Below are 16,358 nucleotides of genomic sequence, written 5' to 3' on the forward strand. Positions count from 1 at the left end.
TATCTTCTTAATTTTTCAATTTTCATATTTATTGTTTCTCCTTTCTCCAACTACATACCATGTACTACTGCCTTTTTATTTATATATTTGCTAGTTCTTGATTTGCACCATTTTCTGCTTTTCATATATACTTTTCTTGTTCTTTGTATGGCATTTATAGTTTATTGCCACTTAATTGTTGACATATAGCGAAGATCCTTTTATCTCACTTTTAGCTTCTATTCATGAGCTTGTTATTTGATATGCCTCATATTGTATTTTTCTGTCTTTTTTCGGTCATTGACCGGGTTTGATTATTCTGTGCCTATTTCTCGTAGCTTTTCTTTCCCCGATTTCAAGTATATTATAGGGTCCACTTTTATTGTTCTAGGACCATTGCTTGTTGTTTCCTTTTCTCTAGTCTGGGATCCATCGCTTTCTCTACTGTTTTTTCCTGACGGTCCTTTGTTTCCCTCTCCATTTTCCCCCTGGTATGAGATGGGTCTCTCATAGACCTACCCTGGCGGGTCTCTTTTTCTCTCTGTTTCCATTATTCTTTCTTTCTTTCTCTCCTCTTTCCCTTTCTTCTCCTTTTTCTTCTTTCTCTTTCCTCTTGGATCTCCTGATGGTGCCTCTCTATTTTGTGTCAGATGGTAGTGTTCTAATTTTCTGTCCATCTGTTTTTCTTAATTTGTTTGTTTTTGCTGTACGTCCATGCCTGGCTTAAATGTAGTTTCCCTTAATGTTAAGGGTTTAAATCATCCTGTTAAGAGGGCTAACATTTTAGATTATTGCAAATCTTGGTCTTCGGATCTGGTATTTTTGCAGGAGACGAAATGATCCCATAAAGAGGCTCTGTGGTTGCGGAAAGGCTGGGTTATGGATGTGGTATGCTCTGATGCTCTTGGTAAACGTAATGGCGTGATCACCCTTATTTCTAAAAACTCTGGATTATCAATCTTTTCTTCTGACCATGACTCTGAGGGTCGTTGGGTATTATCAAGATTATCTGATGGTATTCATGATCTTTATTCTTTGAATATTTATGCTCCAAATAATGATGATCCTCTTTTCTGGCAGAATATCACTAAATTACTTTCCCGAACGCCTAATAAGGGTAATCTAATAGTGGGTGGTGATTTTAATTTGCCGTTGGATCCTCTGTTAGATAGAAATTCTGCTTTTTCTTTTCGCCCTCCCAGAGCTCACAAGCATTTGTTAAATATGTGCTCTTCTGATAATCTTCATGATATATGGCGTCTTCATAACCCTACTGGCAGTGAATTTTCTTTTTTTTCCTCTCCTCATTCTAGTTTTTCTTGTATTGATTACCTCTTGGTTCATTCGTCTCTGCTACAATCTTAGTCTTCGCCGTACATTCATCCTATTCTTGTTTCAGACCATGCTGCGGTTTCCTTCTCCCTCTCGGGGCTTGCACCTAAGAAATCCTCCCCTTTGTGGAAATTAAATACGGAAATTCTTTATGACGACGCTGCGGTCAGTGCCTTGCAAGCCGAAATTGAACAGTTTTTCTCGGTTAATGAAGGTTCCGTTGATTCTCCAGTGGTTTTGTGGGACGCCTTTAAATGCACCCTTCGCGGTTACATTATTAAAGTTATGGCGCAGAGGAATGCTGCCATTAAGAAGGAACTTTCTGATTTAGCGGATAGTATTAAACAAAATGAACTTCTTTTTCGTCAAACGAAAGACTCACAAGTTTTAGTCTATTAAAAATTTAAAATACTCTTATAATGCTCTTGTCACTAAGAGGGCTCATATTGGTGTTCAAGCACAAAAGCCTAAACGGTTGCTATTGAAGAATCGTGCTGGTAAGGTCTTAGCGGCCACGTTAAAGTATCAAGAGTCTAGTTTTAAGTCGTCTCAAATTTCTTCTATCTCTGATAGATCCGGCATTTAAAAATTTCAGACTAAGGAGATCCTTGAGGTCTTTGTGATTTTTATGATACTTTGTATACTCCTACTAATCCATCGTCCTTGGAGGCTTGTCAAGAGTTCTTACGCACTATTCCTATTCATTCTGTTTCTGAGGAAGATGGGGAGCAGCTAGGTGCCTCAATTACAACTGAGGAAATTACTCTTGCTATCAACGCTACTCGATCTGGCAAAGCTCCAGGACCTGATGGCTTTCCCATTTTGTTTTATAAAACTTTTCTCCCTTTCATGGTCCCTCGTCTCAAGACCCTTTTTGATGTATTCATTCATCGAAGTGCAGTTTCCGGTACAGCAGCGGATGCTACTATTGTGGTCATCCCAAAGGAGAGGAAGGATATCACGGACCCTAAAAAACTTTCGTCCTATTTCCCTCCTTACTATGGAGGCGAACATTTTTGCCAAAATTCTGGCTAAACATTTGGAGTCCTATATTCCTTCTCTGGTTCATCCATCACACACTGGGTTTGTCAAAGGTAGGCTTGCTAGGGACAACATTCGTACTTGTTGCCATATTTTGGGTCCAGCTAAACGATCTTCGCTTCCTGCTGCAGCTCTAGCCCTTGATGCCGAGAAGGCTTTTGACAAGGTCTCTTTGCCTTTTTTGCAAGCCATTCTTTGTGCTCATAATCTTGGGGATTCCTTTGTTAATATGGTGATGTCTCTTTATGCCCAGCCTCGAGCGAATATTAGAGTAAATGGGGCTACCTCTGAGTTTTTTAGTCTTCGTCAGGGTACTCGTCAGGGTTGCCCCCTGGCACCGCTTTTGTTTTTACTAGCTATTGATCCGCTCCTGAGGCTAATTGATCTTCATCCAGACATTAAAGGGTTTACGTTTGGTTCACAGTGCATAAAGTCAGCGGCGTACGCAGATGATGTCCTTATTTTTTCTGAAGATATTGTTTCGGCTATTCCTGCGATCACAGATACAATTGCTCTTTTTTCTACGGTCTCTGGCTATACTCTAAACAGAGACACGACGGAGATGTTTCCCCTCAATGCTTATGGTTTTCCGGCCCATATGGGATCTGCTGGTTTCAAATGGCAATCTAAACAACTCAAATACTTAGGGGTCTGGTTTTGTAGTACTTTATCTGATACAGTGGCTTATAATGAGACACAGACCTTAATTAAAGTTAGTAATCTTTTGGACACTTGGTCTCCTAAACACATTTCTTGGTGGGGTTGGGCCCAAACTTTAAAAATGATGGTTACTCCTATTATTTCGTCTATGCTCCCGTTGAATCTATCTTCTTCCTTTTTTCGTGAGATTGATTCCATAACTTCCTCATTTCTTTGGAATGATAAGAGGGCTCGAATCGCATATAAATCCTTGAGGAAACCTTATGATATGGGTGGCTGTAATTTCCCAGATTGGGGGAAGTATCAAATCGCTTTTTTAGCTTCTCAAGGAGTGTTGTGGTTTTCCTCACTTCCTGGTCATACACCTTCTTGGATGTGCATCGAGCAGGCTCTCTTTTCCTCTTCCGGTTTCTTCATTTTTAACTACGTCTTCATTATCTATCCTTTTTTCTGGTGCTATTATATTGGATACCGTTGCAGCTGTTAAATTGGTCAATCGGAAAATGGCAACTCCGATTCATACATCTAGGTGGTCGTCTTTGTGGCGTAATCCCAGAATAAAGGTTCTTATTGACCCCCCACTAATTCAATATTGGTCTGCCAACGGTATTACGCTGGTCCGTCATCTTTATGACTCCAATGACGACCCGTTACCTTTTTCTTCTCTAGCTCGTCAATTTTCACTATCTAATTTGGATTTTTACACATTCTTGAAAATTAAAGTCGCTCTTGCCAAAGTGCGTCTTGTTCCCAACTCCCCTTTGATTACTTTATTTTCTTTGTGGCTTAAGTCTGGCCACATTGCTTCACGCATTTATACATTGTTGACCTCAACGTCTTCAGATTCATGTACCATTGCACAGCAAAAATGGTCTCGCCACTTTGGTACGGAGATAACTGATCATGTGTCGGCGGACACTTGGCAATTGATAGGTACGTTCTCTTTGCGCAATAAAATTGCTCCTTCTTTGTTTCAATACAAATTCTTCTCCATCAACCTTCTTCATTGGACTCCTAAGCGGCTTTGTTCTCTTCATTTAAAAGATGATGATTTATGTTGGAGTTGCGGCTTGGCGGTTGGTGACTATCCACATATGTTCGATCATTGTTCTCTTCTTCAACCCTTTTGGGATCTTATTCATAAACATCTTATGTTAATTTTTCGAATTCAATTTTCTCTTTCCTTTCCTATGATCTTATTGGGACCCTTGGCTTCCCGAGAGCCTCTGCCGTTAGATACCTTAGATATGCAATTGTTGGATCTTTTACTTACTGTGGCAGTTAAGGTAAACCTTATGTATTGGAAGTCTTTCGCTTCCGTGTCTTATCACACATGGTGGGCATGGGTCTCCTTCTTGAGAAGTGCACACACTTCTGTGGATAGTGCTCATCTCACTCCCACTATTTCTTTTAACGTATGGAGTACTTTGGATAATTATATGGATTTGGCCTCAAGGGGGTTAGTCGACCAATATCCCTTTGTGACGTCTGACTGACCGTTGTTTGTAGTGTTTTATTTTGCTGCGCCATCCAGAGAGATCCTTCCTTTTCCTTGTTCTTCTTTTCTTTTTCCTTCTTTCTTTTCTTCTGTCCTGTTCCCTTTTCTTTTTTCTGTTCTATCTTTCTGTATTGTAAATAATGATGCCGTTCATGGGTTCCTATGATTCACTACTGCCACTCTGCTCCTTGACCTTCATTTTGTTTTTAAAGACATGAGTTGTGGCAATTTATCTACTGTTAATGATGTATTCTACCGAACTTGTGGATATTTCCTTCTCTTTTATTTTGGTATCATTATGAACTGTACCTAACTGTTTTTATCTTTTTAAAATCCTAATAAATTATTGAACTCGAATCAGTGTTGGCATCAATTGCCGAAGCAGAGTTAGAGATTTTGATATTTAAGTCTCCCACGATTATTACTAGGTGGCATTCTTCCCTGGTGGCTATATCATGAATAAATGAAGAGTACACTCAACAAATGGTCAAAATTTCTCCCAGGAGGTATATACAGATTTGCCACGATGAAGAAACTAGACCTGCCGTAGTCTCCCAAACGTGGCAACTTCAGCTAGCAGTGCAAGAACAGCCAACTTGAAAGTGCTCGATGATGCGCTCTGTAGCAGGGAAAACATGGTCCAACCAGTGGTCAACATTTAACACTATTAATCATATGTTAGCCATCAACACTCTAAAAGGCATAACAGAAAACTGTTTGAAGAGGAGGAAGAATATATGCACGTCTGAACCAATGCCCTTTGAAGCTACCAAGTCTGGAAATGTATATTCTGAATTGTGTGGCATGGAACTGTGTGGTGTTGACTGAAATTATGTTGAGGGGAATTGTATTCATGTGGATTGTTGCTATCTGGCATAGAGTGCATTTATGTGGGGTGTATTTATGAAGCATTGAGTAGAGTGAAATTATGTGGAGTTGAAAAACATTTAAAAAGGCTATGAATTTCACAAAAGTGACCGTTGGTGTCCAAATCTTCTATGCTTGTTACTGGAATTCCTTGCTATTTTTTTGTTTTTTTACAAGAGCATTTTTTAGACTTTCTATACACACTTTCATACTGTTTTGCTGAATAAGGCGACCAGTTGTAGAATGGTGTGCTGCACAAGGACGGCACCTGCCTTCCTCAGTCTTTTGTGACACTGCTTTGTAAAGGGGAGAATGCGGAGTTGTACCAGTGGAGATGGATGTAATGCTTTGTTATGAAAGGTGTGGTATTTCTTTCTGGTCAAGGGGAGGTTTAGTGCCACTTGTCGCTGTAGAACCCTCATGGCCTGTGTTGTGCTTGTGAGCTTGGTTTTAATGGAAATGCTGGACAACAATTATGGCCTGCTTTCTTTGATTGCAGGCCCTCGCCTACAGTCCGTAGCAAAAATGGCACAACAGGGAAGAGGTGCATGTATGGACGGAGGAAAGGTTGAAATGTATTTCACGTACGGCACACTTCATGCGGTAGATTATTAATAACAAACTGGAAATGGGTCACCACATCAGACAATTAGGGGGAACATGGCAAATTGCAGCTTTAAACAAGACAATGGGAATAGCTCAATTATTATGGTGCTCCTAAGTTATCAAAGTGATTACAAGAGCCCAAACAAAGCTCAACACTTCACAGCATGTCAAGTTTCACAAGGACAGATGCAGGTGTTGCTTGGCAAGCCCAAGAGCAGCCTATCTAGGGAAAGTGGTGGGCCGGATTAACCAGCTCAGTGTCAACACTTGATATATCATGTAATCTAGCTGATTTCGGATGTCAGTCAAATAAATAAATAAATAAATAAGGCTCATATTAAATGCTATCAGCCCATGTAATAGGCACGCCAGCCAGCACTTTTGCTGCCTGTTGATGGTAAATATATACAGAGGGAAAAGAATTCCTCAAATTCTTGCTTAATAATGCTCTATGTCGCAGTTAATGATGCTAGCCGAAACCAAACTCCTGGCTCGTGAGTTCAGATCCAGTTGCTAATCACTCAGGATCACACTTGTACAGCCGTACCAAGGGGCCGATTATGATCGCGGACGGACTGGAGTCCGTCCGCGACCCCTGAGCAGGAAGGAACATCCGCAAGGGCTGCGGCGTTCCCTCCGTGCAGATTAGGATGTGACCGCCAGGGTGGCGGTCACATCCTCTATCTTTAACATTGCGGTGGGTGCAGCTTCAAGCTGCACCCGCCGCAAGGTTAAAAATGCATGCATCGCATTTGCATGCACAAAGCGGCAGGCACCGCGCAGTGCCTGCTGCTTTGTGCACGCAAATGCAGGGGGGTACCATAGGTACCCCCCCAATGTGCACCCCCCACCCCACCTTCACCCAGGGGGGCCCGCAACGGGCCCACGAAGTTAAAGTCCGTTTGCTTTTCCACGGCAGAAAATCCGCAGCGGAAAAGCATGCCTTTCACACCATCCTAATATGGCTGGCGGTGTCTGATAGACACCACCAGCCATGTTAAAGCTTTTCCGCCACTGTCGGAAGGCGACCGCAGCGGAAAAGGTGCGGACGGAATTCCAGACCCACCAGCCATCATAATATGGCGGTGGGTCTTTCGAGGCTCCGCGGTGGTTTTCCCGCATCCTCTGGGCCGGCGGTGGCTTCCGCCGGCCCGGAGGATGCGGGAAAACCGCAATCATAATAGGCCCCCTAGTGAGGAAACAGATGTCCGGTATGCCCCTGACCTCACCTTCTATTGGCCTGGCTAAGACCAGTTACTTCGGAAGAGTCGCAGAGGCTGTAGCTACCATGGGTGGAGATGGGCGAGCAAACAGCCTGTGCAAAGCTCTGAAAGTATTTACAATGTAGATCATGCAACACACATCACATAAAATATGATAGGGTTTATAAAACACTCGAAAGGTCTATTTCTTACTCAAAAGGTGTATTTCTTCAACATGTTGAAACTTTGATATGATTATGGCACATTATGACAAGGCACCGAGAGGTACTTGTTCAAAGTGATAGATGTTAAACTTTTTAAAAATTGTGAATAGCCCTTGCAGGCGGAGGTCAGGACAGGAGGAGAGAATGTTAAGTTAGGTCAGAGCTGCCGACTATTGAGCTGGGAAACCGGGTTTGAGTCTCGGCACAACATGCTGTGATCTTGGTCACATTACTTAATCTCCCTCTTCCTACAAAAAAAGAATATGTCCTTGTGTAAAGTAACTGGCATTCACGTAACGTGCTCTGAAAATATATTCGGGTGGTGTTTGCGCTATACAAAAATGCATTAAATGAAATTAAATGGAGCATTTATAAAGCGCATGGTTACCCTGGGGCATCCCAGTGCTAAGACGCCATGTAAAACTGTGAGGAGGTTAAGGAAAGAGAAAAGTTTTCGGAAGTTTTCTGAACTTAAGGTAGTCAGCTTCAGAGCGTATGTGGAGGGGGAAGACTGTTTCAAAGTCTGGATGCATTGTATGTAAACAGTCTCCCTCCACTGCGTGCACATTTAATCTTGGGAACTAAGATTAAACCTTTGTTCTCAGACCTAAGGGCTCTGTTAGGTACATAAGGTTGGATCCAAGAACGGATCAGAGGCAGAGAATGACTTATGGGTGATACACAGAGCCTTAAATCGAATTCTTTCCTGTAGAATCAATCAATCAATCAATCAGATTTATATAGCGCGCTACTCACCCGCTAGGGTCTCAAGGCGCTGGGGGGGTGGGGTCCGTTACTGCTCGAAAAGCCAGGTCTTGAGTTGCTTCCTGAAGGAGAGATGGTCCTGGGTCAGCCGTAGGTGGATGGGGAGGGAGTTCCATGTCTTGGCTGCCAGGTAGGAGAAGGGCCTTCCTCCGGCGGTGGCTCTGCGAATGCGTGGTCCGGTGGCGAGGGCGAGGCTGGTCGAACGCAGCTGGCGGGTGGGCATGTAGAAAGTGAGGCGGTTGTTGAGGTACTTGGGGCCCAGGTCGTAACGAGCCTTGTGTGCGTGGGTGAGGAGTCTGAATGGGATCCTCTTGCTGATGGGGAGCCAGTGCAGGTCTCTCAGGTGGGCGGAGATGTGGTTGTGGCGGGGGATGTCCAGGACGAGTCGTGCGGAGGCGTTCTGTATGCGCTGGAGTCTTTTCTGTAGTTTAGCTGTGGTTCCCGCGTAGAGGGTGTTCGCGTAGTCCAGTCGGCTGGTGACGAGTGCCTGGGTGACAGTCTTCCTGGTTTCGGTGGGGATCCATCGAAAAATCTTTCGGAGCATGCGCAGGGTGTTGAAACAGGATGACGAGACGGCGTTGACTTGTTTGGTCATCGAGAGGGAGGAGTCCAGGATGAAGCCCAAGTTTTGTGCGTGGTCCGTTGGCTTGGGGGTGGTGCCCAGCGCAGGGGACCACCAGGAGTCGTCCCAGGCGGACGGGGATGATCCCAGGATGAGGACTTCCGTCTTGTCTGAGTTTAGTTTCAGGCGGCTGTTCTTCATCCACTCGGCGACGTCTTTCATTCCTTCGTGTAGGCTGGCTCTGGCGGTGGCGGGGTCGTTGGTGAGGGAGAGGATCAGCTGGGTGTTGTCGGGGTGTACAGGGAGCCAATGCAGGGTGGCAAGGGCAGGTCTTGCAGAGGATAGTCAGGAAATGTTCAGCAACATTCGGGCCACACAGTTCTGTACTATTTGAAGTCTTTTGATAGTGACCTGGGGAGCTCCCAAATATACGGCATTGGCATAATCGAGTCGTGATAAGACAAGGGCCTGTACCAACAGCTGTCTAGCAGAAAGAGGGAGTAGGGGAAGCAACTTTCTAAACATTCTTAGCAGACCTTAGCAGCTCGCTGCCACTATGCATGATTGTTCTTTGAAATCGAAGTTATAGTCAAGCCAGATTCCTAAACTCTATATGTTTTTTTGGGACGAGGGGGCCTAGGCAACTAGGCCACAGGTGGGGAGCAGACTTCCCCAAAAGCAGGAGTTCGGTCTTAGATACATTGAGGTTTAAAAAGGAATCGCTTATACAGTTAAAGACTTTCTCAAGGCAGGTGGCTAGATCTGGATCCAGGTGGTCAGATTGCTTCAAAGAGATAATTAGCTGTGTGTCGACAGCGTATGTAATGATCTGTTCACTAAATGGGCATACCGTTTCAATCAGCGAGCTCATATACACATTGAACATATTGGGGCTAGGGGAAGATCATTGTGGGACCCCACAAGTCAACGGTATTCGTTTTGAAGAACATTCCTCGAAAACTGAAAAACCCTGTTTTGGAGGAAAGACTGCAACCATTTTAGTGCCAGTCCAGTCACTCCGGCCTCCCTCCGACTTTGTATCATTAACTGGTGATTTACAGTGTCGAAGGCTGCGCTAAGGTCCAATAAAATTAGGGCAGCACAGCCTCCATTATCAAGAGTCTTCCTGATTTGCTCTACCATAGCCGTCTCTGTGCCTTGTTGGTGTCTGAATCCAATCTGCGTAGGATGCAGACGGTTATTGTTTTCCAAGAAGGCCGATAAGATCAAATGAATTTATTTCTCTGCTAATTTACTGACTCCTGGCAGTAAGGAGATTGGCAGATTGGTTAATAGTTTCCCAAATTATCTGGATCCAGGTTCGGTTTCTTTAGGAGTGCTTTAACCCTGGCATGTTTCCATTGGGGTGGAACAATCCCGGTTTTAAGTGAAGAATTTATACAATCAAGTATAACTAGTGACACCACCTCCGAAATTTTATGGAGAATAGTGGGGCGGCGGCATCTAAGGGGGTACCCGATTTAAGCTCTCTCAGCAACCCCTGCAGGGTCTTAAGATCCAGAGGCAGGAATTCCTCCAGCAGGATGGAGTTATCAGTTGATACAAACGCTTGTGGAACTATAATAGGAGGGAAGGAATTATAAATGGTTTGCATCTATTCTGAGAAGAAATCGGCAATTAGCTCGCACCCCGATTGAGCATTGTCTGTCATTAGGAGGGGTAGGGAGTGTGAGAAAGGATTTGGCGATTTTAAATATCTCACAAGAATAGTTTGCAGATGAAATTTTCCTTGATAGTGAAGAACTTGGGCGTTTTTTATTTCATTTGTATAGCTTTTGATAGCTTCTTGATAGTTGATTTTACTAGCAGCGGAGAAGTCCTTCCTCCAACTTCTTTCATAATCTGCTTTAGTTGGCATAATTTTTGAGAATACCAAGGATTTTTTTTTACTCCCACCTTTTCTGAGATTTCATTCTTTGGAAGAACATGATTAAGTGAAGATTCAAGCCATTTATTAAACTTGTCGTTTGCGACAATGGGGTTAGGGCGAGAAGGGGGCAAAGTGTTCTTAAGGTTGCTTATCAAGGTATCTAAGGGGAGCTTCAACCACTTGCGAGCAAATTTAGTGACTCTGGCAGTTGGTGGATTAGCGTCTGGTAATGCCCAATTAAAAGGTAGTAAGAAGTGGTCTGACCAAGGAATAGGAACAGCCTCATCTACCGAAAGGTTACTTATATTTGAAAGAATAGGGTCCAACAAGTGGCCTTTAGTATGGATGGGACTGTCCACTTTTAGTGTGAGTTGGAATATTGCCAGTTCATCAACTAATTCTAATGAACAAGCAGATAGATCATAATTAAAATGTAGGTTAAGGTCACCCAGGATTGTGAAGTTGAGGGAGGCACTGGCTAAATTTGCTCTAACATCAGGTAGGTCCTTAATAAAAAGCACAAGAGAGAGAGGTTGGAGCAAAAACACGAGCGATCCAAGAGAAATAAAAAAAAAGTAGGCCTGAAAACATTTCCTAAGATGGGTGGTGTGTATGAATAGTAGTACTTGGTTCAGTTCTCGGCGAGGGTTAAAGTCCGGAAGAGGCATGACACATGCATGCCATGGGCAAATAGAGAAAACGAATAATGGAGGGATGAGGGATTAAGCAAATGGAAAGCCTATGGGTGGGCTGAAGCCCACAAAGTACATACAACAGGTCTCTTTTCGAGATGCATATGCGCATCATCCATATCCAAGACCTAAAAACCGGGAGGCTGAGTTTTATTCAGCGGCAATGGCATTTGGGAAAGAAACAGTGTGCATAGCACCAAGACGATAAAACATTAGGTCAGAAAGCATCAAGACAATGATGGGCTTTAAAGGGCGACGATAAAAAGGAACAGCATACATTTATTATTTGCACTAATTACACCCGGCAAGCAATGACGAGAATAAATACATCAAAGGGCAGGGGATATGCGGTCTGGAAGCGGGTCAAGCAGAGGTATGTCACTGCTGCCATTACAAAAAGGGTTTCTGAACTTGCCCACACAAGAGTATACAGTTTGGGGCAACTTAGCCACAGGTTAAACAATATATTTCTAAAACGCCACTTGGTTTGACCACGGAAGGGGTAAACTGTCGATCTGATTTAAACAGGAGTCCAAAAACCTCATTACTCGCCTAATGTCCACATCATGTGCTGCTGTCCCCACTCATCAGCATTTCAGAATCCAAGAATGTGATAATTATGTAAAGAATAGTCCTATGAATCTGGGATTAACACTTGCTACTTTAGCAGGCACTGTCTGCACAGACAGCAAAAGGGCTCTAGCAGAAATGCAAAAATTAACGTCTCCTTGTGTAAAGTAACTGCCACTCACATAAAGCGCAGTAATAATACATTTGGGTGGTGTTCGCGCTATATAAAACTGCATTTAAAAAAAAAAAAAAAAGATGGAGGACAAAGTCAGTGAACTGAAAACATAAGCATGGTATGGGGTGTTCCAAGACGAACAAAAAAGTAGCCCCTAAAACATTTTCTAAAATGTCAGCTGTGTATGAATAGTAGAACTTGGTCCCTGCTCTCGGGGAGGGTTAAAGACGGAAAGAGGCATGACACATGCATGCCATGGGCAAATGGGGAGAACCAATAATGGAGCGATAAGGGAGCCAGGAAATAGCAAGGCTATGGGCAGGCTGAAGCCCACAAACTACCTACAACAGGTCTCTTTTCAAGACAGCGCATGCATGCCGTTTAGAGCCAAGACTTAAAATTCACTTTGAAAAACTAAAGCAACCATGCCAGTCGAATTATTAGCTAGATCTATTTAGTAATGCATAGCTCCTTTTCCTTAATCTTTATAAACTGGTATTATGGCTATATAAAATTCTAATATAAAGGCTCTGTATGTAAGTGCTCATTATGTTAAAAAAATGAGAAATAGCAAGCTAAAGATCTAGAAAAGTAATGCACTGTGTACTTCATAGCTCTTCAGAGCACACCTATTTGTGTAATTACTTGAAAGATGGTACCCATACCTTCCTGCATTCATCCATGCATCCATCTAGCTTCCTATCGGAAGATCAAACATGAGGATTTTTCAGCCAGATAAATATACAGGACTACGTGTAAATGTGGTTTTGAAATTGATATATTGATTTTGGGCACCAAATTATTGTATTGAAAAAGCTAGAAACATACAATATACCAGCATCTTACTTACAATTGTCTGGTGTGTCCACGTACAATAAAGTCAGTGGGCTTTTTCCACCTCCAGTATAAGATTGCAAGCCCAGCATATAGCGGGTGCCACTTTTAAGATCACGTATTGTCAATATCTTTGTTTCCATATCAGTGATATTCTTGACTTTCATGTCTGTACGGCCTGATTAAAAAATAAAAACATTTCAAAGGTTATAGCGCGAGCTGAGACAAATCCGGTTAAATATGTATTTGGAAAGAGAATTTCATAAGAACTCTTGCTTCAAGGGACAATACAGGTCAGGAAGACAGAATACTACTGTAAAAACACATGTCAAATATTACCAGTAAATAATGAATGGATTAAGAAAGCATAGAATCTGCAAAGCGTTGCAGACACATGACCACTGTTTGGGTAAAGTATCACAATGCGTCCAAAATGTACATCAAAATGACCATATCAGCAATGTAGGCATCTACTTATTGCAATGAAGATGGTAGAATGGGTGAGAGGATCTTGTTTGTGGCACGATAGTAGCAAATAGGCTGACCCAGTAAACATGAAAAGATTTGGGGTCCATCGTGCAATGATCGACATCTCAGCTCCACAGTCAGATCATCCCAGTATCTCTAGCCATAAGAATGACTTGCGATTGTTCCATCAAATACCAATATGTATGCATTCCAAGCATTCAGATGTAATTTGAAACTCATCATTGCATGATTGGCTCCATAACTGCTGACTCAACAATTTCACCCATCTGTTGAGGATTTGTCTTTTTAGTTTTATAAATGACAATAAAATACTTTAAAAAACCATATAGGAAAAAACTACATCTCATGGGGGATCAATCAGTATTTAATGGGGCCCCATCCTTAAGTCGCTTAGTTGCCACAGTTAACCAATTGATATCATGCACCAAGGTATAGTAGTAAAGATGGACTGGGGACCAGTGTACAGTCCTGTGGCAAAATAGTATGCATACGGACTGTAAAATACTTGGCTGTCTGGAAAATATTACCCATCTACTGCCCTACTACAGGTTATCTATATTTGTGGGACGAGTCTGGTGGATTTGTTTGAGACAATATGCACTATCAATATCATACAGAATTAAGGTTGTGACTGTGCTGGGTTGGAAAATTCCTCTGCATGGTAAAGGTGTGTACCGATGCCGTGAGTGCTCAACTGGACTGTTGTCTGGATCTCTAATGGTGATGTTTTGTCATAGGCGAACAAGGATCATGTGTGTGCCATGGCATAGGCCTGTCTCACAGAATGCAGGCTTAATGGGCTGGGAGAGGTGCCCAAATCACTACCCTCATAATGGTAGAAGGCTATGTCTTCACCAGAAGTTAAACAGTGCAAGCGTGGTGGTGCCAGCATACCGTGTAGTATATTAGTAGTAGTGAACAGGACGTTTGTACCTTGTGCCACTGGAATGAAGCCTGCAGGCTCACTGACCTTTTTAAAAGTCCTGCTGTTGTGTGCTTAACTCACCCGTGGCCTACATCAGGTAAGATGTGAAGTTCTGCGCAACTCAGGAGTAGTGACAATGTGAGGTTGTATGTGTGCCTGGGAAGGGTACAGTATAGGGATAGAGTAGTACTGTCTAGTGCATGTGTGGTTAGTACATGCACTGGGTGTATGTGTGACAAGAGGAATACATAACATGAGATGTAGTGCTGTGGGGTGCATATGTGGATGAAGCATATGCGGAGTGTGTGGGCTTGCATGGAGCGCAATATGGAGGGTGAAGTGTTGTGCAGCAGACACATAGCGTTTGTGTATGCGGGCAGTGTGTGTTTGTAGGACCACACCCTTGTTAAAGATAGAAAAGCTTCAGTGCTCAACAGTGTGTGTGGGTACTGGGTGGATGGGTACATGCAAAGTACAATCCATGGAGAAACAATGCTGGACTGAAGGGTGCTGTGAAAGTACACTGAGTGAATATCCATTCAATTGTGCATTGTATGGAGGACCCTGGGTTCAACTTTGGGAACCCCAGGCCTGGCTGCTAAAAACATGAGGAGGAGAGGAATCACTCCAGATGGATTTGTGCATTGCTGTATTTCTCAGAGCTGGTTGGGGGCATGGTAGAGGGAAAAGGAAGAGACTACCTTTACATTTCATAAGATTGCTCTTTGATTCAGAGATCGATCACAAGGAGGGGCCTGGACACATCTCAGGTAAGGGAGACGGGGCTGACAATCATAAAGGGTAAGGCCAGGGCTCTAGAATTAACCTTTTGATGCACATATCACTGTGGCAGACATCCAGGTGTGAATTGTGGTCACTCCCATGAATTGGCCTATTGAATTGGCCTATGGCCAATCAGCATTGAAGTCATGCTTACTATGACACCTTTCATGAAGGAAGATGAAAAGGAGAAGTGCCCACTTCAAAAGAAGCAACAATCCAACATAAAACTTCAAAGACCCATACCCAAAATCACATTTGTTGTCTGGAAAAGCACTATAAGAAGGGGAGATTGAGCCCTCAAACATTTGTCATCTGTCAAGCAGACAAACAGGCTGTGTGATAAGGGAAGCTCTTCAACACTTCTGTCTGTGACCAATACTGGGGGCTAAGGCCCGCTAGTCTCCCTGCTAGGTGACGGGACATCACCTGGGGAAACCAAGACCACCAGCCCTGGTGCCTGCCTGCTTGCCAAAACCAGTGCGTTCTGTAAGGAAGAGGTGAGCGTTGGCGGGAGCAAGCTCCAGTGGGGACCCTACTGTAAGGACTACCTGTGCGAGGCATGATGATTCAGCTAAGCATGGATCGGGCCATTGCCCATGTGCAAGATTGTTTTCGGTGATCCTCATATGCTAGGAGAGGGCTGTCGTAAACTGGGCCGCACGTTGAGCACTGCGTGGCTCCTTCTACACACGTACTGCTGAGCGGCAGTGACCCCATATGCCAGAGGGGGCTTCCAGTAAAATAACCATTTCAAGGAGGGCCAAGACTTGTGACTGACTGGGGCGGGGTGCGTGAGCTGGGAGAGCCTGCACCCAGATAACCCCATACCATTGCAACACTGTATGCCAGCAGAGGCTGGCGGTACCAACATTGCCAAAGGATTCAGGATGCTACCTGAAGGAGAGACTGAGGCTACAATCTGGGATTGGACCCGCACTGCGATGGACATGCCCTTGACTCATGATTAAGGATTGCCGGAGACGCTGGGGACGGCACAGCACCTGCCAGTTGGGGGCTGAAGAAAGGATTCTCCCCCCGTTGAGCAATTTCAACTTACTGCTGCTCTGACATCTGAGAGACCACCAGCAGCGCCGCTCAAGAGAGAGCCTGCATGATCGGGTGCTGCCACGTGGGCCGCGAGCAGCCCGACCTCTCCAAACTTAACAGGACTTGCAGGTGCGCTTTTGAAGGCACCTGCTGCATTGTTTAACTCTTTTGAGCTGCAAGAGTGGGTAAGACAAGAACTGGGCCAGTTGGGCCCCA

At 43.8% G+C, this 16,358-nt stretch overlaps 1 protein-coding gene across 2 annotated transcripts in view; it reads right to left on the reverse strand.

Moving 5' to 3' along the window:
- Positions 1 to 16,358, reverse strand: part of LIFR (LIF receptor subunit alpha) — a 682,553-nt gene that overhangs the window by 37,742 nt on the left and 628,453 nt on the right. For both annotated transcript variants that reach the window (XM_078674980.1, XM_078674981.1), the window contains exon 18: positions 12,915 to 13,076. In XM_078674980.1, coding sequence (XP_078531106.1) covers positions 12,915 to 13,076 — 162 coding nt within the window. The remainder of the gene's footprint in view (positions 1 to 12,914; positions 13,077 to 16,358) is intronic.

This window comes from Lissotriton helveticus, chromosome 2_1 (assembly GCF_964261635.1).
Source record: "Lissotriton helveticus chromosome 2_1, aLisHel1.1, whole genome shotgun sequence".
NCBI classification, from domain to species: Eukaryota; Metazoa; Chordata; class Amphibia; order Caudata; family Salamandridae; genus Lissotriton; species Lissotriton helveticus.